This window comes from Papilio xuthus, unplaced genomic scaffold (assembly GCF_000836235.2).
Source record: "Papilio xuthus unplaced genomic scaffold, Pxut_1.1 DF825783.1, whole genome shotgun sequence".
NCBI lineage: Eukaryota > Metazoa > Arthropoda > Insecta > Lepidoptera > Papilionidae > Papilio > Papilio xuthus.
This window is the reverse complement of record NW_013532866.1, coordinates 2,642,335-2,668,587: the sequence shown is the minus strand read 5'-3', so window position 1 is coordinate 2,668,587 and position 26,253 is coordinate 2,642,335. Positions and strand designations below refer to the sequence as shown.

Genomic DNA, 26,253 nt, shown 5'->3' with positions numbered 1-26,253 from the left:
TAAATATTCGATTTTAACTGCACAGTTTTAACTGTACAGTTCAAACTAAAGTTGTGTAGACAAAATTTGAATTATCATTTAAATATTCGATTTTAACTGCACAGTTTTAACTGTACACTTAAACTGCAGGAAGCTTTAATGGATTCTATATGAAAGTATTAAGTTTATGTGTATATTTGCCTCATTGCGCCGTAGTTTTCCACTACTACAGAAACATATCGTCATAGTTCTAATTCTATTTGAAAATGCTAAGTTAAGAATACGTTTTGTCTAGATATTTTGTTAATTATACCATGTTTTAAATTACATTTTACATACCGTTATATCAGCAGTTGCAACGCTGATTATGGCAGCCACGATTAACGTTTTCATTTTGCCTATTTTTTTTTTAATGAAACTGTTCAAATATACATAGAGAGTGATTGCGTTGCTATAACGCGTTGATAATCGTGACAAAATATTAATCACTTTTAGTTAATTGCAATTATCGACATCACACGTAATTTTTGTGATATAAATTTTATATTTTCTTAATTGTTATTTATTATTTCTTAGTTTCATCAACCTCCATTTATCCCGACGGAGGGTCGGCAGGTGTACTCCTCCATACATGTATCAGACGTCATATCTGAATCACCTCCTTTTTACACATATCCTCTTTCATACAATCCATCCATACTTTCTTTGTTCTTGCTCTACCTTTGTAGCCATCCACATTTAATCTCATTACTAATTTATAAATTTTTAGTATGCGTTAAAATTTTTAATGTATTTTCTAGGTCATAGAGAAAAGAATATGACTCGAAGAATGAGACTCGAAACTCACTCTTCCACGAGAGATGATAACGGAACCGACCAAACAACTATTATGAATAAATGTGGCAAAGAACCTAAACTGAATATCTAGTAAGTGAGCTTTTTTATATACTTGTCTACCACAATTAATAGTATTGAGTTTGTTAAATATCTTAGCGGCTCAAACATCTTACGAGTCGCTACGCAGAGCAGAATGTTACTTATAGCAAGAGTAAAATAATGCGGAGGAAAGACACTGCGCAAATGACCTTGAGCCGCCAAGATATTTGAAAAGGTGTGTATTACTACCATTGTTACTTATAAGAAAGTCATAGGAACAACTCTTTAATTGGTATTAAAATGGCTTTTAGTGACTTAACTGCTCTCTTTAGGGAATAAATAAAAGTTTTCGTGTTTCACTAATTTATTTCTATCACATTTTATAAGATTTGTGACAATTTCATAAACTAAAAAAGCAAACATAAGTAATAACAAATATTGCACAAATGAAATTAATTCAAACTAAATCAATTGCTAACTTTTATTAACTTCAATTTTAGTTGGACTTTTGCTATCAGAATTGTCTTGTTTCACATCTTGTGATGCAAGTTCCGGGTGTTTGGATATATTTTCTGTTAATTCTTCTTGTACGGGGTTTGAATCTATTGTTTCTTCTTGAGGGTTGACTTCCTCATATTCTGTAGGATATTCTTGAGCATATTGCTGATCTTCATAAGTTTCCCCTTGATAGTTACCTTCAGGTGGATAATTTTCAAATTGGTTGTCGTACTGCTGTGGGTATTGTTCGTAATTTTCATACTGAGGTTCTACATAAGTTTGTTCTAAATTCTGTTCGTTTTGGTTTGGATTTTGTTCATATTCTTCTTGATTATATTCTGTATTAGATGGGGTTTGTTCATAATTTTGATCGTATTGTTCATAATTTTCATCTGTATAATTTTTATTCTCTAGTTGTTCATGGACTTCTGTAGGTTGTTCGATTTGTTCATTTGTGTTGTTTATTTCTTCATTTGTTTGATGTGTGATAATTTGATTTATTTGTTCATGTGTGTTAGTTTCTTCTTGTGAGCTTGGTTGTGCTTTCTGTGTGTCTTCTATGATATGATGGCTGTCTTCTTCTACTCTTGTTGTTTGGTCGTTATCACTGACAAGTCTGTCCGGTTGCTCAGTCGGCTGTTGTTGGAGCGTGGCGTGTCCGGTGGAGTCATCTCCGGTATTGTCTCGTCGGGTATCGGCTGTGGGATATGGTGTAGTCCGGTTGGTTGTGGTAGTGTGCGGGGAAGGTGCTGGAAATAATAAATCACATTATGATGCTATAAGTTTTGCCATTTTTTTCCTACCTGTGAGTCGATGGGGACCTGTTACCACATATATATCCGGTGACTTTGAACGGTGATTTCATTTTTATATACCAACTTTAAGGTTGCAAACGAGCTACCAGCTTACGAACCTGAATTCGCTAAAATAGCAAATTCACAGCTGCTCACCGACATCCCCAAGCTAAAACCATCATCCTTCCCCTTTCGTTTGTCATTGTTCAGTTGTTAAAGGTTTCTTGTAATGGAGATTAGTAAGACATACCTTGATAATTGCTAGGTGCAGTCGTGACGTTCGTTCGCAGCGAGCGACCGAGCATCTCTACTTGACGCTGCAGAGTTGCCAGTTCTTGCCTGCACACACACACATGTGACAACACACAAACACGTGCGACACAAAACAAACATGCATCACGTTGTAGATAGATTTATTTTTCTCCTTGGATGTCTCAAAATTTATTTACAGAAATAAACAATTGGTTGATTAAATTTTTCCGATGTAGAGATTTTTCTGAATGACTTGTGGTTATAATTTTGTACTGGCTAAGCATGATTAATATCCAAAGCAAGATCAGGACAGAAATTATGCTGCTTTATATACTATTTTATCTATAGTTACGCTATTTAGCTTCATGCATGATTAACAATATATAACATTCCAAACACACTCTACCATCTACGTACAAATAATACTCTAAAACAAGTTCGAACGTTTGAAAGCTTCTGTTCTTTTACCTTTAACTGATCATCATCAGAATCAATAATTTTATCAATTGATAGATCGCTGAAATTACTCGTCAAATTACTAATATCTCTAGCTGAGTTTAGTTCATCGTCCAATCTTCTAAATCTATTTCTATATGTGTTAGGTGTCGAAGTATAGTAGGTGCGATCTAAATCATAAGATGATCTGCTATTTGGATAACCACTTAATGGCGTGTAACTTCTATAAGGTGGTAGGGTGGTGCAATATTTCTTATGAGAAGACCAAAGGTTTCGAAGTTTCCTCATAAGTTCCACATTCCTGCAAAGCAAATGTGTCTTTTCTCCTCTGAAATGTAATTAGTGTGATTACTATCTAGGATGATTTATGTGGATTTTTTTAGTCAAAAGCAATGAATTTAAAGCTTTTATTGTATACATAGCGATTGTTATCATTACTCCAGTAGTGTTACAAAACGATGTGTTCAAAGTTGTAACATGTTACATAAACAACTTTCAATAACGTATAGAAATAAGTAATATTAAATAACAACATAATGAGTGAAAATTTTCACGTAAATTCAATCAAATTAAAAACAAAAAATATCTTAAAGATTTGATTAGTTACAATAAATTACTAAATTAACTTCCTTTTTTAACATTTCAAAAAAAAATATTAACAATCTCATGATATTAAAAAAAAAACAATATTTAAGGTTAGAATTGCACAATTATAGAGCTATGAATAATAAACTTAATTTAATATAACATAGGAAAATTTTCATTCTTAGAATTCTAAACATTCCTGACTTTTACAACTTGTCCATTTTTAGCTCTTTAAGAAAAGTAAAACATTGCATAACAAATGGCTAATCGTATACAAAAAAGGATATAAATAAGTTCGTGAAATATAGACTAAAGCATTAAGCCTATTCTATTTCTTATTTTCATCTATTTGTTCGTTTTCATTTATTCCTGTTTCTACTTTTAATTCCATATCATTAGTATTTTCAACTTCTGCTGATTCAACTATACCATCTAAAGTTTTATCTACTTGTGATTCAACTAAATCATTACTAGATAGATCTAATTCTTCGCCATCTTGATTTTTGTCACTATTTATCTTAGGACTGTTTAAATTATTAGTGATTTTAGGAATTTCATCTGTTTCATTAAGCACTTGAATGTCGCCATTTGTGACTACCATACTTATATTATTTTTGACAGGTTTACTAAGTGATGTTATATCTACATGTGATTCACGTCGTTTCCTATCTCTTTTCCTTGGCTTTGGTATTAGTTTGACGCTGATGTCAACTTTGATAGGCTCCTTTTTCTCACGTAAAAAGGGCTGTTGAATCATCAACGGTAAATTGTATATTTTCTCGCCATGGTAATTAGAGAGATCCTGATTGGTCGTCAATGGTCCAACTATTATCGGTTGGTTATTCGACGAATCGGACTCTTTTCCTGAGCGGTGCTTGCGACGATTCTCCGTTTCTCTTGATGTTGATCTGTCGGGTTGTGTTCTGATTGGTTCGTCTACACGGCCGCGACTCTGCGCTCTGCCTGCCACCAATAAAAACACAACACGACGTTAGGATAGACTCATCAGGGGCAATGATAACAATCAGCTATTTAACTGACAATTTAAATTGTGCTGAATTTTAAATTTTAACTATAAACCGACAAACTTATCTAACCCGGTGGGCATAAGTGACACTATAGACCGACAAGGATATCTGACACGATGGGCATAAATCAAACTAATGTATTATAGCTTACCAGCGCCACTTTATAAGTGAAAAAAAAGTGTCACAAGATCCTTTTTGTACTGTATTTGTCATGTGTTTATTTTACGTAATTTTCTATGCTTAAATAGATTTTACATATTTTCTGACAACTAATCGCGACAGCAGCGCCTCTCACCGGTTGAGATATGTTTGTCGGATTTAAATTTGGAACTAATTTTGCGCATGCTTAAATTTGTAAAAATGTCTCGTACTTGTGCCTACGATTTGCGTCGTCGAGCTTGTCTGTAAGCAAACGACATTCGCCGGTGAGTTTCTCCATCAGACTGTTTTGTGATTGTATCATGGTCTCCAACTCAGCCACGGTTTTAGCTGTGGACATTTACTTCCTATAAACTTGGCGAATATCTCATAATAACTAAGTTGTAATAATAAGTGCTTAATGTAACTTAACAATCTGATGAATAAACTATTGACTTGAAGATATTTTAATAAGCCCTTTCTATTGTTATACATGCAAGCGCAAAGCGCAAATGAAAGGGTAAAGTATGAATGTTTTGAATTAATGATTCTTTAAATTAGATCTTTCTCAAAACATCAACAGTTTACCCATATTATGAATGGATTGACGATTAATAGACAAAACAGTCATAAAGTTATTTATTTAAAATTATTTTTTAAATTTCCGAAATTGAGTCCATAGACTATAATTATTGACTTACCATGTTTATTTTCCATGGACTCCAGCATTGTTGATAGTTCCTTCTCTTTTTTATTCTTCTCCGGAGATATCGGTGTCAAACTTTTCATATTTAACTGTAAAAAGATTCTTGTATCAATTTTAACCCAAAAGATTTTCCATATTTGCGCACATTATCCAGTTCCAAAGTAACCAAAACCAAAAAAAAAAGAACACTTACCTCCTTTTCCAATGTAGAGATTTGTTCAGAGAGACGTAAGTTCTCACGACGAGAGTGTACCAGATCAGCATCAGCGCGGTCTAGACGCTGACGGAGTGATTGAATCTGATTGGAGATGAAATATTTATTATTTTTTCATTTCAATCGTTTTATCATAAATAACTTTAAATTATCGTTGGTTTCTGAGACCAAAAATCCTGTATCGACATATTGTTAATGTCGAAGATAATAAGAGGGATTACTTGAGTTGTTTTATACGGGGATTTTGGTCTCAAAAACCAATGACTAGTGAGTATTATAATAAATTTAAGACCTAATAAACTTATATCGTAATTAGTAAAAAGACATAGTAGAAGTAGAAATTTATACATAATATTTTTTATTTTAATTTGTGTGTTATTGTAATTTTTAGAATTAGCAAGAAGTAAAGCAGAAGAAACTATGACGCTAATACTATGACAAAAACAGGAAAGATTTTAATAAATGTTACTTGCTCAATGACCATTAGAAATATAATTCATGATTCAAAAAATGTAGAATATCAGATTTTTACCTCGGAATTGAGTCGATTGGTTTCATGCTTCGCCTGTCTCTGTTGACGCTCTATAGCCAAACGTGCGTTGGCCAATTCCTCTTCAAGGGATGCTTTTTCTGCATTAGCCTGGGCCAAATCGGCTTGAAGTGTTGCTGGAAATACAATAATCTTCATTGAGATATCTACCATATTATTGAAAACTTATATTATGTGGCTGAAATTGGAGGTAGATATGATTCTAGGATATAGTTGATGTTAGATATTGTTATTACTAGCTGTCGCCCGGGACACCGACGGCGCGGATTTATAATTTAATTATTTGCCTATGTGTTCTTCAAGATTATGTTCTACATTTATGCCAAATTATAGCGCGATCCATGCAGCCGTTATGGATAAACCTTCAAACAAACATCCATGCATCTAAACATTCGCATTTATAATATTAGTAAGATATTTTATAACAGAAGGGGACAAACGAGCAGCGTGAACACCGAGGTGTTTAACAACGTCCATGGACATCAGCAATACCAGAGGAACCGCAGATACGTTGCCGACTTTTGAAATAGTGATACGCTCTTATTTAAGGACCGTAAGTCGTAGCGGTTTGGAAAGTAGTGGATATGTAGTTATTTTAATATCTTAATATAGTAAATGAGTTTCACCTGTTTTGTTTTTAAGTTCCATTTTAAGTTCTTCAATATTCGCATTCTTCATTGATATCTCTCGTTTCAGATCACTTTCCTCACGGCGCTGACGATCCAACTCCAACTAATCGATTTATTATCCATCAATATGTCAAAAGAAGAAAAATAGACTTATAATCATGACCAATATGTGTAGTGTCACGTATAGATCAGGATGTCCAGTCTCCAAAAGATTAACTATCCCAACTAAAGACCTTAGAAACCATTATATCTTACCTGTAACTTGGCGACATTGTCATACTGAGCTGCAAGATCGTGCTGTAACTCATCAAAATGCGCATTATAACGCTGTTCTGCGGAATTGCGCTCCTGTATCGCCCGTCTTGCTCCCTCGCCCGCCAGCTCACGTATCTTGCTTCTCTCTTTAGCTAAATCATCCTGTTAAAATATTTGCTTTCATTTGTTTTTACTTCTTTTGGTATAATGCAAGGATATTTGATGTCGTCCATCAGTTTTGATTTAAGTTTTGGCTGCCCACCTTTAAAATTCTATTTCCAATAGATTGCTATATATATTACTTATAGAATGCTTATTTACTTCTTTGTATTTCTCTTTTTGGTAGTAAATTACTATTATATTATTTACATTTCCATAAATTTACTTACCATCCATACTAAATCATCCAGATAAACAAAAACCTTGTGCTATCTCGCCCCCAATAATCTGATAAAGACAGGATGATAATCTGATTAAGTTACCTTCAATCTTCGTACTTCAGCTTCCAAGTTGTTCCTCTCCTCTCTGAGCTGGTGTTCCACTACATCAGACCGCTTGTAGCGACCCTCGCCGTCGCTATCCTTCTGTTCCAAGTTCGTCTTCAACTTGGCGATCTGAGCTTCCAATGTTGATTTATCTCTACAACATGAATAACAAATTTTAAAATCTTCTTAGACTTTATAACTGTTCAACTTTTGTTCAAGAATGTTTGCAATTTTGTTGTTTTTAGGGTTCCGTACCTCATAGGAAAAAAACGGAACCCTTATAGTATCACTTTGTTGTCCGTCCGTCTGTCTGTAAAGACCCTTTTTCTAAAACGCGTGAAGGTATCAAGCTGGAATTTATATCAAATGTTCAGGTCGCTAGTTTTAATACGACTGAATTGCCAAATTATCCTTTGGCTAGCGTTAACTATAATACTTTTAACCTATACTATGTGTAACTTTACATTTTATTCTATTTACTTATCTGTCGCCATTAATTCTTAAACCCCTTTACTCTAAAGTTAAAATTTCCTGAGATTTTTATATTGGATTGTCTTATTGTCGATGTAGATTTCGTACTGTCTTGTTTTTCTATTGATATCAGTTGCCTTATTCACTTGATATGATCTTACCTTTGCAAATTATCAATCTGTCTCTTGAATCCGTCGAGACAAGTGGAATCGACGAGACCAGAGGCCAGCTTTCGTTTGTTCTCGTTGTTTTCATCCTGAAAAAGACTCAAGGTAAAAAACGATGATCCAATCCAGCATAACACTGTATTTAGATACTCAATAGAACTATTATTTACAACCCGACTGACATGAGAGTTATTTTTTTATATATTTGGGTTTGTTGTTTCAGCCATATGCTGCCAGCACTGATGGGGATAGGCCTCCCCCAAAGATCACCATGATGATCTGTCCTGTGCTACCCGCCTCCAGGATACTTAACCTTGACCAGATCATCGGTACATCACGCGGGAGGCTTTCTACGCTGCAGGTTTGTATTTCTGTAGATGTTGACCTTCTGTAGCCTATATTTGAAGTTTACTAGCGTGGTGTCACTCGATTCGTAATAGCCCCTTTATTGTAGTAGAAGAATTTTTATCATTCAGTCTGCTTTTATTTTGTTTAATTAAGCAATATTATTTCTTGTACCTGTATTTTCTTCAGATCGATCTTTGCTTGCGTCAGTTGGGCTTCTAATTCCGCGATCCGCGATTCGAACACGATGTTTGGTCCTTCCAACTTTGTGGCGCGTGGTTTAGCGCGACGGGACTTAGATGGAGTTGCCTACAAGGTAAGAAGGAATTAAAAGGTATGTATAGTTTGGCTTATAATTATAACCAAATTAGTATCACAGGTAACATAGTATGAAAAGTTACTCTCAGTTCAGTAGGATATTTAATAAATAAGGAATTTTTTATTAATCTTCTGAAGAAAAAAAAATAATATTACCTAGACTTTGTACCTTTGTTGAGCCTTTGACTTTATAAGTTAAAGAATTTAATTTCTGGCCCTTGAAGTTAATACCTTATTATCACTATCCAAGCCCGTGCTGTCCCCGACGTCTTCCAGTTCATCCGTTTCTGAATCGTAGTGGAACATGCGCGAGATAATCTTGTTCTTCTGCGCCTCGTGTAAATGTTCGTTCTCCGATATCACCTCCTTTACCTTACCTAAAAGGTTATTGAGTTCATCCTGCAAGAGATTGTTAGACGTTTTTATTAGTTACTTCTTCTTCTACTAGCCCTTTGTGGGCCTGGCTTGGTCCAGCAACTTTTTCCACCTCGGTATATCTCTGGCCACGACTTCCAATTAGCTATTATTAGTTACTTATGCAAACTTAATAGCTTTTTAGCACATACAGCCAAAGCTCAGCGTACTATGAAAAGTCAAGATCCTTAGTGTTGATTTTTATAAACATCTACACTAAACGATTGTACGTAACAATTAAGGTTAACGCGCTTTCATACCCTCGCTATAAACCCGACTGTTCAGACTTAACGCCTGCGCAAATGTTGCGGCAATCCGCCATCGCGGGAACGTTGCCGATGCCCGCAAAAGGCGCTTGGGCGATATATATACGTCTCTGTCTATTCGTGTCACTTACCTGCAAATCATTGTGCAATTCGCATCTTTTTTAATTATATTAATTTCATTAAGTATCTGGGCTTTTAATTTGCACCATCTATCCGCTAAAGATAGAACACCGACCATGATGCTTCATTATATCTTTATGCCACTCAATCGGCTGTCGAAGCTGTGGTGTGAAATGGGGCGGTGCCTGGTGACCGTAGATTGAACGAATGCGTGTTAACCTTTAAATGATTGCCAAATTAATGTTAAAGTAGTGTTTAGCTCACCCTGCAGTACTGTGATTCACGTTCCAGTTGTTCAATGTACTCTTCTTGCTTCTGTATGAAATTGACGACGTCAGGGTTGGTACCGCCGGATAGATCGGGGGCCGGAGCTTGCGGTGCTGGTTGTGGAGCTGGAGAACAATTGTATATTTTGATGAGGACTAACAGTGTGTTTCTGAGACCTAAATCTCCGTTTAAAATATATTGTTGTGTCTGTTTTGACAAAGATAAAGAAAGGTTGTGATACACAGATTTAGATTTCAAAAACCGACGGTATTTTTGTATGAGACAGCAAACGGTAAAGTTTTTATATTGTACAAAAAAAACTGCACGTCGGTTTTGATTAATTTGATTGCGAACATAAGTATCAATATAAGTAAAAAACACACTTTAATATAAAGGTTATTTCACAGGGAAAATATGGTTTTGTACAAATGTTTCGGCAATGCAAACACATGTATGTACATTTGACATAATAAACTTATATAAAAAGGGCTAAAACAGGTATGTTAGTCCGGTCCGGCACCGATTAGCCGTGATCGACGATAGCTTGTCCGAGAAATAATACCAGTCCCACTCGCCATGATGAACGGCCCCCGATGGACTCGAAACTAGTCGGTGCCGCCACCGGACGAACATACGTCAGTGTTTAGCCTTTTTTATATAAGTTTATTACAACGTCTCACGAAAGTTTTAACATTTGACATACTTACTCGTAGTTACTTTTGGTGTATAGTTATTCAAACTGTCAGCGTACAACGTGGTATATTTAGCTGTGAGTCGCGGCCGCGGCTTATACTCGTTTAAGCCGGTGTAAGCCGAATACTTCTTATCTAAATCTCCGTCGGATTCATCCAAGTTCTTGATTGATGCTGATCCACCGTAACTACGTACCTAAATATATATGTATAAGGTTAATCTATTCTACAGCCATATTATCAACCTGCCCTTATACCTACGAAAGCACAGTATGTACTCCTCCATACATCTTTATCAGCCGTCATATCTGAATCTACTCCCTTCTTACGCATATCTTTCATACAATACATCCATACTTTCTTTGGTCTTTCTCTACCTTTGTAACTATCCACATACAATTAATAATCCATCTCAATCATGTTTATTTTTCTAATGAATTTTTAATTGATTTTTATTAAAAAAAAACTATTTAAAAATATTTTTTAAGTGACAAAAAGTTTTGTAAAAAAATGTACTTATTTTATAATAAATTGTTAAATTAAATTAGGAACTAAATGTTATTTGCAAAGAAAATCACAAAAAAATCTATTTAAAAAAAAATTTAAGTGACAAAAAGTTTTGTAAAAAAAAATTTAGGTTGGGGATTTGATTAAATATTTACGAATATCAAATTAATAAAATAACTTACGCTCGGAGCACTACCAGATAAGAAATATCTGAGTTTCGAGACCGCCTCTTTGTAGGCCAATTCAGTATAATCTGGTATCCTTTTGCTACCGTAATCCATTTTAGGTCGTCTGTAGGAAAAATATGCACTCATTGTAACTGGCCACTTTTATTACGTCACATTTTAAGTTAAAAATAAAACTAAATTTAAAATTAAAATAAATGTCAAAACGTTGTTCCGTACTGACGCATTGCGCTTTTGTGTTAAGTGGGGACTATCGGCCATATTGATTTTGTGGTTGCCATGGTTACCGTTGTTATGATAAATATCCAATGCTTTGCATGATTAATTAAAAAAATTAGATTTTTTATCTATATTTTTAATTATCATTAGATTTTATTGTAATTTTACTTCTTATAAATGCGAAAGTTTAGATGGATGTTTGTTTGTAGGTATCTCTAGAACGGATGAACGTATCTCGATGAAATTTGGCATACATATAGAACATAGTCTGGAAGAACACATAGGTTACTAATTAAGTTTTTGTAATTCAGCGCGTACGGAGTCGCGGGCGACTGCTAGTATATGACTTAATTGTTTAATTTTATTTTACATATTTTAAAATATTTTTGATATTTATTTTTTAAATGTGATCGATACGAAGAATTAATTTAGATATCCTATTATTATTAATAATTTAATAATATTCCTTGTTATTATACCAGGTCATCTAAAAATTGTTTCAGGACATTCAAGACTATACCCCAATGGCGGAATCGAACCCGCGACCATCCAACATCGGTAGTCCATATCCTTAACCATTACGCTATTAGCCGTCTATAAAATAATTTCTATCTACGTCACTACGTATTTTTTTTTCATCTTTATCGATTGTCATTGAAATTAGCGAAGGTTTGAATCTCGTACTTAATAGCTAATATAAAAACATTGCAGGAATATCTTCATATTTGTAGCTACAGTGTCTTATCATATGGTGGATGGTATCAAATTATAAGAAAAGTTACAAAAGTTAATGTAACTTTTACACAAAAACAGTTGGATTTTTTTTAGTATTTTTCACCGTGTAGTTATCGATCTGGCTGGATCTTACAATTACCGTTTTATCGTTGAATTTTGGGACACGCTGTATATTTATTCAAATAATTTTCTTAAATACGGAATGGCGAAAGGACAAAAAAGGTACGTTTCTTTTTCCTTATATAAATTTTTATATCTTTGAATGATAATATTTTAATATTTGGCAATAGTAACCACAGTTTACTTAATTAGTTTTAATAGCAAAAAAAAACTATATTTCAAATTTAATATTAAAAAAGATAAATATTATATATTTAATTAATTGATTAAAATACAGAGGAATATAACATTAAAAAAAATATCGTAATGTAATTCATTATGTCTCCAATTTCACATCATAAATCTACAGAAAATCTAGACTTATTAATTAATCAAAGAAATAAAAAAACTAAGAAATCACTAAGTAAATTGCACCAAATACTAAGTCTGATTTGAATCTATTACTCGCCTAATTTTGGAGCGCTTCAGTTTTCCGTTCATCTCCTTATCTGAGCCAACACTGGATCCACTTTTTACTTTGTACCCTTTAGACTTGCTGACGTAACTAGTTGAACCCATACTACGTACAACCAGTAACAAACTACTATGTTTTTAACACTTTAAATGTTCAAAGATCTAAAATTTTTGTACTGATGTTCACACACGACAATGAACAGACAATGTCTGGGAAGGAGTAACTTTTAGTCGTTACTTTTGGAGTTTCCTGTTTTTGTCTCTTTCGTGTAAAGGTGGGAAATCAATGTATCGGTTTCACTCTAAAGAAAAGTTTTCATCGGGATATTATAGTCCAAGAGCTACCATAAAAAAAAACTACTGTGTATAATTTTATTTCAATAATATTTTTTCTTTATTTTAGGTAGGCCTATGCCCAACAGTGGGCGTCTCTTGGTTGAACAAGAAAAAAAGAAGAAAGGAGACAAAAAAAATTATCTATCATGGATTTTGAACTTTTTTAGTAATTGAGCCAAAAAACAAATGACACTTGGAATAAAGATGGCGCTGAAATATTGCGCAATTGTTTTGTCACAAATGTAAATGTGTTCTATTATAAAAAAAAATTTACATTGCTAATTTTAAGTAAAAAGGTAATTTTGAGGCAAATTTTATATCTATAATTTTCCTATTTAATTCATGTACTAGCTCTTAGACTAAGAGACAGGCAGTGTCTTGCGTGCGAATCGCGACGCCCATTACTGTACATTTTGGAGGGAAAAACGTTCCCGATCACGCAAAGCTTATCGTTTGGAAAATGAACATCGCTACTGACTACATATTGCATTTATTATGTCAATAATTTCTTTGTCTTTTAAAGGTTTAGATGAAAAAAGGGTATGATATTTGAGAAAAGGATGTCTTAGGAAAAGAAGTTTCTTTGCTAGTTTCCAGAATACGGTAATGTAGTAGTTTACTAAGAAACATATTTCCGTACAAAATAGTTTTTCTCGGGGTTTAAATCTAATGTCCATTATTTTGCATGTTATAAAGGGGTATAAATTAAAAAATATGCATTGGAAAACTTTGAAATTAAATTATATTTTGTTTAGAATACTATATCCTTCGATGTCATTGAAATATATTAAAAGTATAAATAAAAGGAAAAATCTTGATACTTTAACACGGTACATTCAGTTATGAAATAGGTAATCAAGTATCGCATGACATCAGGCGGTGTTAGTCGGTGCTGGGACGAGATCGCGTGACTTGAGACGACCCTTCTTGTGGTTTTTCCTTTTTTTATTTTGTTTACTGCTCTACATCTTTTGGTGATAAATGTTTTGTTTTTTTTTTAAACCTAAAATCGCTAAAACAGCGAAGCGAACGTTGCCCATAGACATACGCAATTGTCTACCTTTAATCAACGGAGGAGAGGATGCAGACAGAAAATATTTTCCCTTTCCATGCATCCCCTCATCCGGAAAGTCCACTTCCACTTCCCATCCTTTCCTTATAAGAGAGGATGGGAATAAGGGAAAAAGGACTAAATTAAATTAGCTATTCCAAGTACAGTTTGATGAGTGTGCACTCATCAAACTGTACTTGGAATAGCTTCCACTTGACGCCTGTCTTCTGTGTGGTCGTGGTATTTCACCGGGCGTGCCGGGACAATTCATGCGAAGATGTTAAATCGGGCTCTACCACTGTTGAAAATTTAAAAAATATGTAGGTACTTAAACTTCTTTCACAGGTTAAATAAAAACAAGAATTAAGAAAAAAAATTGTTTTATTAATATCAAAAACTACTTCGATATCAGCATATTTAATTAGTAATACTTATAATATACGAGATAACTGCATTTCAACAATTAGTCTTATTATAAAATTTTGATACAATGCAATTGTAAAACACAACCACGGATTTATTAATATTTTTGGACGTTACAGGTGCGTATTGCGTTGTCTCCATTGTCGTAACAAATATCGCCATCTCTTTCATTTCTTTGAACTAAACAGAGATATCATTTTAATAAGTTTGTTACGACAGTGAAGACTAGATTGGAACTTGACCGTTCTAAATCTTTTGCGGCAGTTTTTTTTACAGTGTTATTTTATTTTGTTAATTTACTATAATGCAGTTTGAAATTAACTTATGATTCTAACAGTCTCCACAAATTAAGTATACATGTTTTATAAAAATTAAATTAAAATTTATTTTATACTGTAAATGTTGATACTAAATATATAATGAAAATGCTTTATATTAATGTGATTATATGTCCAATAGAATAGGTTATACGTATTTAGGAATGATCAAAGAAATAATTTACTCGTATTACGTCAATTTTCAAATGTTAAACAGATTAAAAAAAAGTTATGACACTTAATGTCAAAGTAGGAATTTAAAAAAAAGAATTAGAAATGATCTTTGCCTATAAGAGATCAATTAAAATTATAGATTATTCATTATTTACTGTTTTAATAAAAAAAAGCATTTCGAATGTGTTAATATAGAAAGGAACAGATATTTGGAACATTTTGGTATATCTATGGTTGATTTTAAAAACAATATTTTCTATCTGTAGTAATGAAATAGAGCAACGTAAGCCATAAAAATTAGTAAAATTACTAAAAACAAAACACTACTTTTTGGTGTTAGTAACTATAACAAACTTAATACTATAAGAAAAATAAATATATTAAGTAAGTTTAATTGCACGTAAAATATTTCATTTGTTGTAAATATATTGCTTTTGAACGATGGCACTTTTTTTTATTGAATAAATACGTAGCAAAATAAGCATATTAACATTTTATATACATTGTGCGCCTGCGAAGATTTAATAGTGATTTAAACTATCTTGTCTATGGCACAGGATTTCAAAACTCATTGGAGAATTGATGTAAAACACTATGTACAATAAATATAATCATAGTAGCAACATAATGCATAGTTGAACAAATTATTTGACCCGGTGGAGAACACTATTATCATGGTTGTGACTGAAAAAATGTACGTATTCAGGAGTACAAGAAACCATTTGATTTTGACATTGAAGGGGGGCGTTACTGTGCTAATTTTACTTATGCATACCGGGTCAAATAAACTTGTCTATTTAAACTTAATTATAACAAAATTAATATTGAGTCGATATAAATGAATGAAAATAAGACTGAATAATTTTAAATGCATTCATCATTATAAATTATTGGAATTTGTTAACGACTTGTTTAACCCAACTGCCTTTTAGATCTTCTGAGACTTCAGTTTGTTCATTGCCTTTATTGACCGGAATGTTTGCTTTATCTGTGCTACTACTTGGTGTTATTTTTATTTCTCTATGATTTTCGCTGACGCTTCTTTCGAAAGACGCCATTTTTGTCGTAATCGATTTTGGTTTTGCATTATTGTATTGTTTCTTTAAACCTGGATTTAATTTGACTTGGGCTTTTGTCATCATTTCTAATTCCATTCGTCTTTCTAAAACTGTTTTCGCAGCGATTTTAGGCGTTTCTAATCGATTCTCTGTTTGCAATTTAATTTTTCGTGTCGCAGAATCGAGACTTGCTCGTTCGAAACTTAATCGTTTTAATTGTATATTACCCTGTTGATTTAATTTATTGTTAATTTTAAAATCTTTAGTATTTTCGACACCATCTTTCGGTTGTTCAATGCTAGGCTTCTCCTTAGTCACTTTTCTTGCGTTTTCTGTATTGGGACTTGATTCAGATCTTGCGAGATATGTTTTATTATTAACATTACGTTGAATATTTAATTTATTAACTGAATCAGAGGTTGATTGTTCTGATTTGTCTATTTCTTTTCGTACAACTTCATTTCTTACTACACTTGATTGTATATTCCCGATTTTAGGTTTTACTGGAACTGGTGGAGCTATTTTGGGTTTAATCGACTTTATTGCTTCATTCTTTTTCGTATCTTGTATTGTTTCTTTTATTTTATTAGTTGTTATTGTGACTTTAGAGTTTGTAAACGTCTTTTCACTTGTGCTTGTTGTTACGATTATTTTCTTGGAATGTACGGAAGCTTCACGTTTCAAGCTTTCGATTCGTTTGATAGTTTTATTAACTATTTTATCATCATTACATTCTTTTGATTCATCAACATCTTCCTGATCGGAGTAAACAGCTGAATCTCTAAATACATCTTCATCAGTGAAATGTTCGATTTTTTCAAAAGATTTCTCATAAAAACTTTCGTCAGAATTAATTTGTGACGATGATTCTAAAAGTTGTTTTGAGTCTGTCGTTTTAACTTGATTTTGTTTAGTCTGTGGCTCATGGTAAGTACTTTCACTGGATGATGTGACAAAAGATGAATTAGAGAATAGACTGTCAGGTCTAACTGCGTTTTTATTTATAAGTACATTCACAGTTTTAAGGGTATTTCTGTCATTACCCAGTGTTGTTGGATCTACGTAATCAGACTGAGCGATACGGGCTCCTAAATATTTGCTACCTTGCATGTATATTGGTAGTTTGTTTAAGTTTTGTTGCGAGCTATTATTTGATTTCAATGGTGAGGAACTGACGGAACTAGAAGTGGTCACCATACTGATACTTTTACTGTAATTAGGTCTTAGTTTATCAGTTTTCTGTACAAGATCGTCACAGCTATGAGATAAAGCTTCCAATTGATTCTTTTCTTTCTGACTTTCATTCATTGTGGTACCTTCATGCATACTTTTACTAAAAACATCATTTGTAGGGATATCTATTGTAGTCGAATCAGCGTCTGTCGTAATCACTACTTTAATATCGCTTTTATTTTGTAGATCTTCAGATATTTTCGCCTTCAAATCATATTTAGCTTGTATGTCATCTGGTTCATCTCCAATAATACTTCGGAATCTTTGTAATAAATTTCTTGAGTAACTTCTAGGATTGAGTGCAGATCTCTTCTCATTTGTAGGACTCTTGTTTGTATTTTCAGAATTTTGATCGTTTGCATTTATTTCAGATTCTTCATTACTTTTGTTAGGATTTCTGCTTTTAAAGCGACTTAAGACATTTTTAAGTGACATGACATTCGCTGTAGGTTTGTAAATTTTATGTTCGGGATGTATTACTTCGTTATCTTTTTTATCGCTATCTCTCTCTATGGGTAGAACTTCGCAAGAAGATGTGGTAGATGTATTCAAATTCGTTTGCAAGTTGGCTGATGTATCATTTTTGTTTGAATCAATGTCAAGTTTCTCGAAATTATTCTTATAACATCTATCTATTTCTTCTTCAAGTTCTAATGTTGATTGACTGATATTTTGACTGTAATCTGGATCGTTGGATTTTGAAACTTTGCAAAATTTAAAGATGTCATTTTCACTCATATAATTTTCTACATCATCATAGCTCAGTTCACTTTGATCTGAAGCAATTGTAAAAGGTCTGTCAGTGCTCATGACTTTACCATCTCTATTTAAATAAGTCTTGCTGCTACCGTTCGGTTTGCATTTGAACGAACTTAGGTTAGTTTCATCCTGGCCACTTGTGGGAACTTGGAAACTTCTAGGAAGCGATCCAGATTTTCTATCTTTAGATACATTGAAGTGTTCTTTCTGTCGACTGAGCCAAATTTCTGGTGTGTTCGGGCTTTGTTGTTCTGGTCCCATTGGTAGATATTCACATGGTAAATTACTAGGCACTTCTTTATTCCTTCTACAGACATCTATAAGATTATCGTAAAGTATATCTTCATTTAAAGGAGGACCCTTTTTCTCCATTATTACGTAGTAATCTGATTCATTCGCAGACTTTACTTTCTGTGGTGATTTTACTGGAACATCGTATATACCATCATCATCGATTTGATTCTGTTTATTAAATGATAAATATACGTAATCTGATTCAGATATATTTCGTATTTCAGCTGGATTTATGCTAGGTGGGGAGGGAAGTCTCTTTGGTCTAGGTACGTGTGTATTGTGCTGGATCGTTTTACTTTTACTATTCAAAGAATGTAAACGTTCATCTGCTCTACTTTCGACTCTTAGTGTTTCATAAATATGATCATCATCCGATACTGTTTCTGCAATCTTCGACTCAAGTATATCTTCATTATTTGTGTGTTCTAAATTCTCTGATGTCTGTCGAGTATACTTCGGCATCAATCTAGGAGAATCAAAGTTTCTAGATAAAATGACTTGATCAGGATTCGAATGTGATTTTAATAATCTTTGATGTCGTCTTTGAGCACTATTTCTTTGTTGTTGTTTCTTCAGAAGTTTTTGAAATTCACGATTTTCTAGTAAAAGTTGTGATATAATTTGTTCCAAAGGTTGTTCTGTTTCTTCACAACTGCCAACTATTTCATCGTTATCTTGTTCTACACATGTTTTTTCTTCAATTTCTGAAGTTTCGTTGATAACTTTTTGATTGTTTAGATATTTAACTTTCTCTAATTCATTCTTTTTGAATGAATCCGTTTTTTCTATAAGCCTTTTGTAAGTTTCTTCATCTATATCTTCGTCTTTACTAATGGAATCTGGTACTTTTAATTTGTCGTTATTATCAGACTTTTTGTCTACATTTAGACTGTCGTTAGATTCTGATATATGTAGAATATTTTCTGTAGAAACATCAGTGGAAAAGTCTGTATAAAATCTGGATGTATCAGATGTAACGCGAAAGCCTTTAGCTCTGTTTTTCTTTATTTTCGATATCTTCTTTGGTATATTTTTAGTGTTGTACATTTTAATTTCCAAATTAGATTTGATACCAGGACCACTACTAGCTACCCCTTTCTTTTTTGAGTCTCCTTCAAGATCGGAGACGACAGAACCGTCGCTATTTTTAGTTTTTCTAGATATTTTATTGGAACCACAACTTCTACATTCAAATTCAATTTTTTCGTTCCCTCGACCATCGTTTTTATCTATATCACTATCTTGAGACTTTTTAATAATGAATCCTATATTGTTTTGTTGTAGTCCTGGTTCTGATTTTCTCCTCCAAGTACCTATTTTAGATAATTTAGATCTTTGTGGATCATCTTTAGATTTAGATCTAAGATTATCAGTTTTAGGTCTATCAATATCAATACATCTAGACCTTCTAGTATGTAAAGTCTGTAATGAATCAGTTACGGGAATGTTTTCTTTGATTTTTGTACATTTCAAGCAAGTTTTTTGTATATTTCTTACACTGGATAGTGAGTTATTGGTATCACTCAAATCATCTTTACTCGTCTTAGAATCTGTGTAACCTATAATATTATCAGATGAATGATAACCTCTTGTTTTATTTAAAGAGGTACCTGGATATTCTTTACTGAAGCTTTCCTGTGATGATTTGAAATCTGGACATTTGCAAGCTATTTGTTTTCTTTCTAAATGTTCTGCGCTACCTGAATCTATATAATGTAAAGATCTATCACATTCTGGACATTTATCTGCAGTTTTATTGTCATTGATACAATCGCACTGTCTCTCTCTAACTTTATGTTTAGATATATCTGTCTCACAATCTGAACATATATCAATGTAGCAATTGTCGCAAGTGTAATCTATACCTTTTTCAGCTGATATTTGTGAACAATCACATTCTATGTTCTCATTCCTTGTACTAGGTAATGTGTATTTTCTATTACCTTTTTTCAGTCGACCTCGTATACCATTTTCGAATGATTTTCTTCTTTCTCTTTCTACTTTTCTCTTTTCAAGATATTCGGGCGCTGATAGCTGTTTTCTCATTGAAGCTTGAGTTATCAGGTTGTGTGATTTCTCTGCTAACATATCATCTGGAACCAAAGAAAATTGGTCAATTTGAAAAAAAAATGTTTTGTTTAAGCTATAAAAATCTTTGAAACCTCGGTTTTTTAGAATTGTTAAGTATAAATATTTACCGTCAGTTTTGTTTTGTCCTAGTTCCATCACCAGCTGTCTTGCGTGCGATGGAATAACGGCGTTGTAATTCTCCAATATTACCTAAAAAGAAAAGTCAAATTAAAATGAAATTGTTAAAACAAGATATTAAACTACCTACAAATTTTAATGTAAGATGTAAGATTATTAACAACGCTATCCTGGCTTTATTGCACTTCGAGTATTTAAATAATCCTCTAAATATATATTCAGGGTAAGAAATCCCTACTAAGGGTCGTTAGTGTCCAAATGATTGAATGGAGGAGTAAGCGAAAGTGAACGTACCCGCTTCAACAATAAAGTCCATTCTCGCTTGTGTCGTGGCGAGCGTGCCTGCAGCGTGAGCTGAGCGCGCGGCGCGTCCCACGGTATGACGTGGAAGGAGAGCGGAGCGCCCGCGATGGATTCCACCAGCATCATGTTGTTGCACTGAAGTTGTACAACAAATATTAAAACGCCTGACAATTTTAAATAGCAATTATTTTTAATATGATGTTAATTTTAAAATTTTGGTAGGTTATCTGTTTAACCGTTGGATTTCTGAGACCAAACGTTTAAAAAATATTGCTATCTCTGTTTTGTCAAAGATAAAGTAAGGGATGATGATATGTTGTATTTAGAGATTTTGGTCTGAGAAAACAAGGGTAATTTTCAAAAATAATGTCATTTTTAAGAAATTGTTTTATTGTTAAGGATTTCTTCGTGATTATTTAGATATTTTGAAAAGAATTACTTATATTTTTAAGTTTTGAGGGTTCCGTACCTCATAGGAAAAAAACGAAACCCTTATAGGATCACTTTGTTGTCTCCGTCTGTCTGCCAAGACCATTTTTCCCAAAAACGCGTGAACTTATTAAGCGGGAATTTATTTTCCATTGGGCGGGCTTATGACGCCCTCTCGTTTCCCCTAACATGATGGCCAGAGCCTTTATTAGTCTTTAGTTAATCTAGACTTTATATTTTTGCGATAATGTATACACTGACCATGATATGTGACTTGTATGCGAGTATCCCGTCCTCCCTGTTCTTTGTGACGAGCAGCATCTTGTCGAAGAGGAAGGCGTGACGCATCGCCTTCGCGCCGAACACTCTGCAACAATTATATATAGCACATTATTTTTTACTCTTTACTAAGTGTCGCCTGCAACTCCGTCCGTGAGGATTTACAAAAAAAAAATAATTAGTAGCCTATGTTCTTTCAGACTATATTCTACATTTATACCAAATTTCAGCGAGATTCATGCAGCAGTTTTGGAGATACCTTCTAACAAACATCCATCCTAACATTTATGTATTTATGCATGTATATTAGTAAGATTATTAATAGTTAATTCAAATATTACCTGAAGGTCCCTTCGGCACACAGCTCTCCGTAAGTGGTCAGATCTGGACCGTTCCAGCCGTACAGCAGAGACTGGATCTCCTGCAATATATAACAAATGTTTCATTATTATCTAACCAATTTCTCCTATCTATCCTTTACCTTATTTAGCAAAGAAATTGATATGTTTCAGATAAATTTTAGTAACAATTTTAAAAAATATTATAAATAATGGAGTGGTAAATTATTTCGACTTGGATAAAGTTAGAGAAATAGTTCTGAAAAAAAAATGATAAGAACAGATTTACAAATTATACAGGAACCTTTTTGAAAACCTGAGATTAAACAAACCTAGTTAGTAGCTTACAGACTATGTTCTTTATATGTATGCCAAATTTCATCAAGATACGATGACACGTTCTGGAGATATCTTGTAACAAACATCCGTCTAAACTTTCGAATTTATACTAATATTATAAAGCGGAAGAGTTTGTTTGTTTAAACGTGCTAATCTCAGGAACTACTGGTCCGATTTGAAAAATTATTTTTTTGTTGGAAAATCCATTTATAGAGGAAGGCTTTAGGCTATATAACATTACGCTGCGAACAATAGGAGCGAAGCGTCACTAAGTTTACTTTTAAGTCGGAACGGACGAAAGCTAATTTATAATATAAGTTAAATTTGTGTACCTGTACTCTAACGGCATGTTCATGTCTTCGTTTCATATCATCAATGTGTTGGGCGATGCCGGTCATCTTCAGCAACGCGTACTCTGTCTCACGAGACGCGCTTTGCTTCACCACATTCTGTTTCAACATACATTAACTAAAGACTAACATCACTAATTCTTCCTAACGACTAATAGTTACATCTCTAAAATGAAGACAAAGTTTTAATACGATGAAATATCATTGTTGCCGACAGATACGGAACCTCTTTACACGTTTTTTATTCATAATTTTTATATTTTCGTATTTAGAACATATCATATTTTTTTCCTTCCTTTTTTTGTCTGTATTTTATATCATTTGTAAATATATCCAGTAACAGTGTGTGTTTATCTCTTCATTTTCATAATTCTATTTTATATTTTCATTTTGTCTTTTAATTTTATTATATAAATTTCAAAATTTTTCTTAATACAACCGCTCTTTCCATCCTCATATTTTCCGTCGTCTTTAATCATCGTTAGCAAATAGTCTACTTAAGGAATTCTGAAGATCTGCTCCTCGTTCTAGTCTAGTAGTCTTTATTACCTTTGATATGTAAATTGGTTAATTACGTGGTATGTACAAAATTTATTTCTGACTTTCATAAAAGTGCGTCGATGGCTCTGGGGTTAGATTTGCAATCTGCAGGTTCTGGGTTCGAATCCCGATATGTGTAAATTCAGCCCGCACTGGACCAGCGTGGTTGACTATGACCTAGCTTAGGGTCCGAGTCCCTCAGTGAAGACGAATAGTGACCTGATGATAATTCCTGACTTAATATCTATTAGAACTATTTGCTATTTTAAAGTTAAAGGCGTTTACAAATTAGATATAGTTTACCATTTTAATGATGTTATTTTTAAGTAAAATAGTATATTATTCAACTTACTTGCAACAAGAGATGATACTTCAAGATCCTTTGCACAGGTTTTAACAAATACGAAGCGAGTGGTAATGGATGTTGTAACTCCATCTGTCTTTCTCTGAATTCCCTTGCGCTTTGAGGCTTTGAAGCGAGGGCAGCTAATCTCTCCATAGTACGAGGATAGCCTGTGCAGTAAGACGTGTACACAGCGAACCCTGCTGTATTGTTGACGAAACAACGGGCAATACAAGTTGCGTCTAATCGACACGTGTTCAATTCTTCACAGAGGGACCTAGAAAAACAAGAGATGAAATTATATAAAATAGATAAAATATACAAGCCTTTAACCGCGACTCCGTCCGCGCGAAATTGAAAAAAAACATTAGTACCCTAAGTGTTCTTCCAGACTTTGTATGTCAAATTTCAGCGAGATCTATACAGCACTTCTGGAGATACCTTCTAACATTCAGATTTACAATTTGGCTAGATATCTAGACTTCAATCTTAATTTATTACGATTAAATATCTTTGAAAATTTAAGTAAGAGAATAGCACAGTATCGCGTTCTATGTAGTTACGATTTCAAGAATCAAAAGCTTTATTTATCGTTTCAAAGTGAATAAAATTAAACAGTTCTAATAAAGTAGACTATTTGAAGTAAATATTGTAATGCGTAGTATCAGTCGACTTCGTGAATATTAAAGTGCAAGCAAAAGTAAAACGACTTTGCGTTCAGTTTCCAGTTACTATAGAACTGACCTCGGCTTTGTACGACCTATTGTTCCTGTTTACGACGCCATATTGTTGGAGGCGAGTATTTAAGAGACTTGTTCTCAAGTTTCCAGCTTTTATTACTAAGATAGGTTTTTGTTTTCTTGATTACTGAGTAAAGGTGTTTTCGATTCGTGTTAATGTATAGCCACTTGTTTTTGTGGAATAAGATTCATGTGCAAAAATGACTTTATTCACAGTGTCGTACATTTATACGAAACTAGCTAACGCCCGCGACTTAATTAGCAGAAAATAACTTAGTTAACGAACTTAATTAGTAGTAAAAAAACTTAGTCAGCACTTGGCCAGCGTGGTTGACTATGGCCTAATCACCCTTAACTTAGGGTAGGCTCCGAGCCCCTCGGTGGAGACGTATAGTTGATGATGAATGTTTAGATGGATGGATGTTTGTAGGTATCTCCGGAACGGCTCGGAGGATCTCGTTGAAATTTGGCATAGATGTAGAACATAGTCTGGAAGAACACATAGGGTACTAATTAAGTATTATATATTTTTTGCAAAAGTCGCGGACGGAGTCTCTGGCGACAGCAATTATATATATAATTACAAAAATACGATTAATGCTGTACTTATATACGACTTCAATTTGTCAAAACATGTAATTCGATCGCCCCGCATACGAACGTAAGTAAAGACCGCACGCAAACTTCTACTATTAGTACGGTCACAATAAATGTATGGGGGAGTCTTTTATAAAACTACCCTCTCTGTACAATCCCTTTGGATGCGAGGTACTGTTAATCCCCTAACAGAACAGGGAAACATTTGGAAAAAAAGCGAAATATATATCTTACTAATATTACAAAGACGAAAGTTTGGATTTTTGTTAGAAGATATCCTCAAAGGTTCTCGATGAAATTAGGCACAGATGTCTGAAAGAACACATAGGCTACTAATTCAGTTTAATATTTTCAAATTCTGCGCAAACAGAGTCGCGGGCAAAAGTTAATTTTTAATCATTTAAAATAAGTATTTACATGCTCCTATATTTTGACTTGAATCTTGCTAATATTATAAATACGAATGTTTAGATGGATGGATGGATGTATGGATGTTTGAAGGTATGTCGGTAACGGCTGCATGGATCTCGCTTAAATATGGCATAGATGTACATAGTCTGGAAGGACACAAAGGCTACGTATTGAACTTATTTTTAATTCCGCACGGACGGAGTCTAGTCTAGAATAAAATGTTATACTATTATCTTGTTTACAAAGTTTATACGAAATTCATCTACATATAGGTCGGGGCAACATAATATTTTGTGCGTCCCGGAGGCCTAATTTATTCCTCTTTCCCTTCCCACCTTTTTCTCATAAGGAAAGGATTGGAAGTGGAAGTGGTCTTTCCGGATGAGAGGATGCATGGAAAGGGAATATATTTTATTTCTGTGCATCCTCTCCTCCGTCGATGAAAGGTAGGCAACGCATATGCAACTGCGTTTGTCTATGGGCAACGGTCACTTCGCTATATCAGCGATTTCAGGTGGCCGCTCGCGCGTTTGCCACCTTATGATATAAAAAAAATACAAAACGTACCTGTTGAAAGCATATATATCTTCAATGTTGTTGAATAGTTCAGACAATTCTTCATCTGAGAATGTCGCGTCCCGCCTCCACACGTGCAGGTAACCCTGGGGAAGAAAGAGATAGAACATTAAGAAACAATACAACAAAGTTGAAGTTTGACAGAGAGAAAGAGAGAGACAGAGAGAGTGAGAGACAGAGGGAGACATTTAGTTAAACTGAAAATATCGTTGTAGGTCAGATGTGTTCAATAAGCAAGAATGAGACATTGTTTACGCATTAAAAAAGAGAAACGAGATTTTAATTCGTTATGCAAATCACGTCAAGTACATTTTAGAGTATGCAAATTTGACAAAGATGTAGAACATAGGCTAGAACACATAAGCTACTTATTAAGTTTTTTTTTAATACCGCGCGATCGAAGCCACGGGCGATAGCTATAATGAAAACAA

General features: G+C 33.7%; 3 protein-coding genes across 8 annotated transcripts in view; all 3 read right to left on the bottom strand.

The window, feature by feature from the left end:
• The window catches only part of LOC106125658 (uncharacterized), a 2,289-nt gene extending 1,838 nt beyond the window's left edge, over positions 1–451 (bottom strand). The window contains exon 1 of the mRNA XM_013322939.1: positions 319–451. Within this exon, the coding sequence (XP_013178393.1) occupies positions 319–372 (54 nt within the window). The 5' untranslated portion in view covers positions 373–451. The remainder of the gene's footprint in view (positions 1–318) is intronic.
• Positions 452–1,212: 761 nt separating this feature from the next.
• LOC106125838 (serologically defined colon cancer antigen 8 homolog) lies at positions 1,213–11,449 on the bottom strand. 5 transcript variants are annotated; one of them, XM_013323236.1, is made up of 16 exons: positions 11,195–11,449; positions 10,521–10,701; positions 9,811–9,938; positions 8,978–9,145; positions 8,603–8,737; positions 8,078–8,172; positions 7,443–7,599; positions 6,961–7,122; positions 6,703–6,808; positions 6,059–6,192; positions 5,506–5,610; positions 5,308–5,401; positions 4,840–4,957; positions 2,868–3,183; positions 2,398–2,486; positions 1,213–2,102 (listed from the first exon to the last, which is right to left on the bottom strand). In XM_013323236.1, exons 1-15 carry the CDS (start codon positions 11,324–11,326, stop codon positions 2,409–2,411), a joined length of 2,109 nt encoding a protein of 702 aa, XP_013178690.1. In that variant the 5' UTR covers positions 11,327–11,449; the 3' UTR covers positions 1,213–2,102; positions 2,398–2,408. The 5 variants fall into 5 exon arrangements, 4 of the variants coding, with proteins under 4 accessions (XP_013178690.1, XP_013178687.1, XP_013178689.1 ...); XR_001228288.1 differs by having other exon boundaries at positions 2,023–2,102; positions 2,939–3,183; XM_013323233.1 differs by lacking the exon at positions 2,868–3,183.
• A 4,007-nt stretch (positions 11,450–15,456) lies between these two features.
• GEFmeso (Guanine nucleotide exchange factor in mesoderm) overlaps positions 15,457–26,253 on the bottom strand; it is an 80,160-nt gene continuing 69,363 nt past the window's right edge. For both annotated transcript variants that reach the window (XM_013323130.1, XM_013323131.1), the window contains exons 4-11: positions 25,814–25,908; positions 23,508–23,775; positions 22,598–22,714; positions 21,930–22,009; positions 21,571–21,676; positions 20,872–21,015; positions 20,568–20,649; positions 15,457–20,462 (exon numbers count right to left, since the gene is read on the bottom strand). In XM_013323130.1, the coding sequence (XP_013178584.1) occupies positions 15,913–20,462; positions 20,568–20,649; positions 20,872–21,015; positions 21,571–21,676; positions 21,930–22,009; positions 22,598–22,714; positions 23,508–23,775; positions 25,814–25,908 (5,442 nt within the window). In that variant the 3' untranslated portion in view covers positions 15,457–15,912. The remainder of the gene's footprint in view (positions 20,463–20,567; positions 20,650–20,871; positions 21,016–21,570; positions 21,677–21,929; positions 22,010–22,597; positions 22,715–23,507; positions 23,776–25,813; positions 25,909–26,253) is intronic.

What these genes read in the sequence shown, in the direction of transcription:
- LOC106125838 (XM_013323233.1), bottom strand. Translation starts at nt 11,326, where the DNA reads ATGAGTGCATATTTTTCCTACAGACGACCTAAAATGGATTACGGTAGC. An exon ending in TCGATCTGAAGAAAATACAG is followed by an intron (nt 8,173 to 8,602) that starts GTACAAGAAATA and finishes AGTCTTTTTCAG; the next exon opens with GATGAAAACAACGAGAACAA. An exon ending in GACGCAAATCGTAGGCACAA is followed by an intron (nt 2,487 to 4,839) that starts GTACGAGACATT and finishes GTGTGTGTGCAG; the next exon opens with GCAAGAACTGGCAACTCTGC.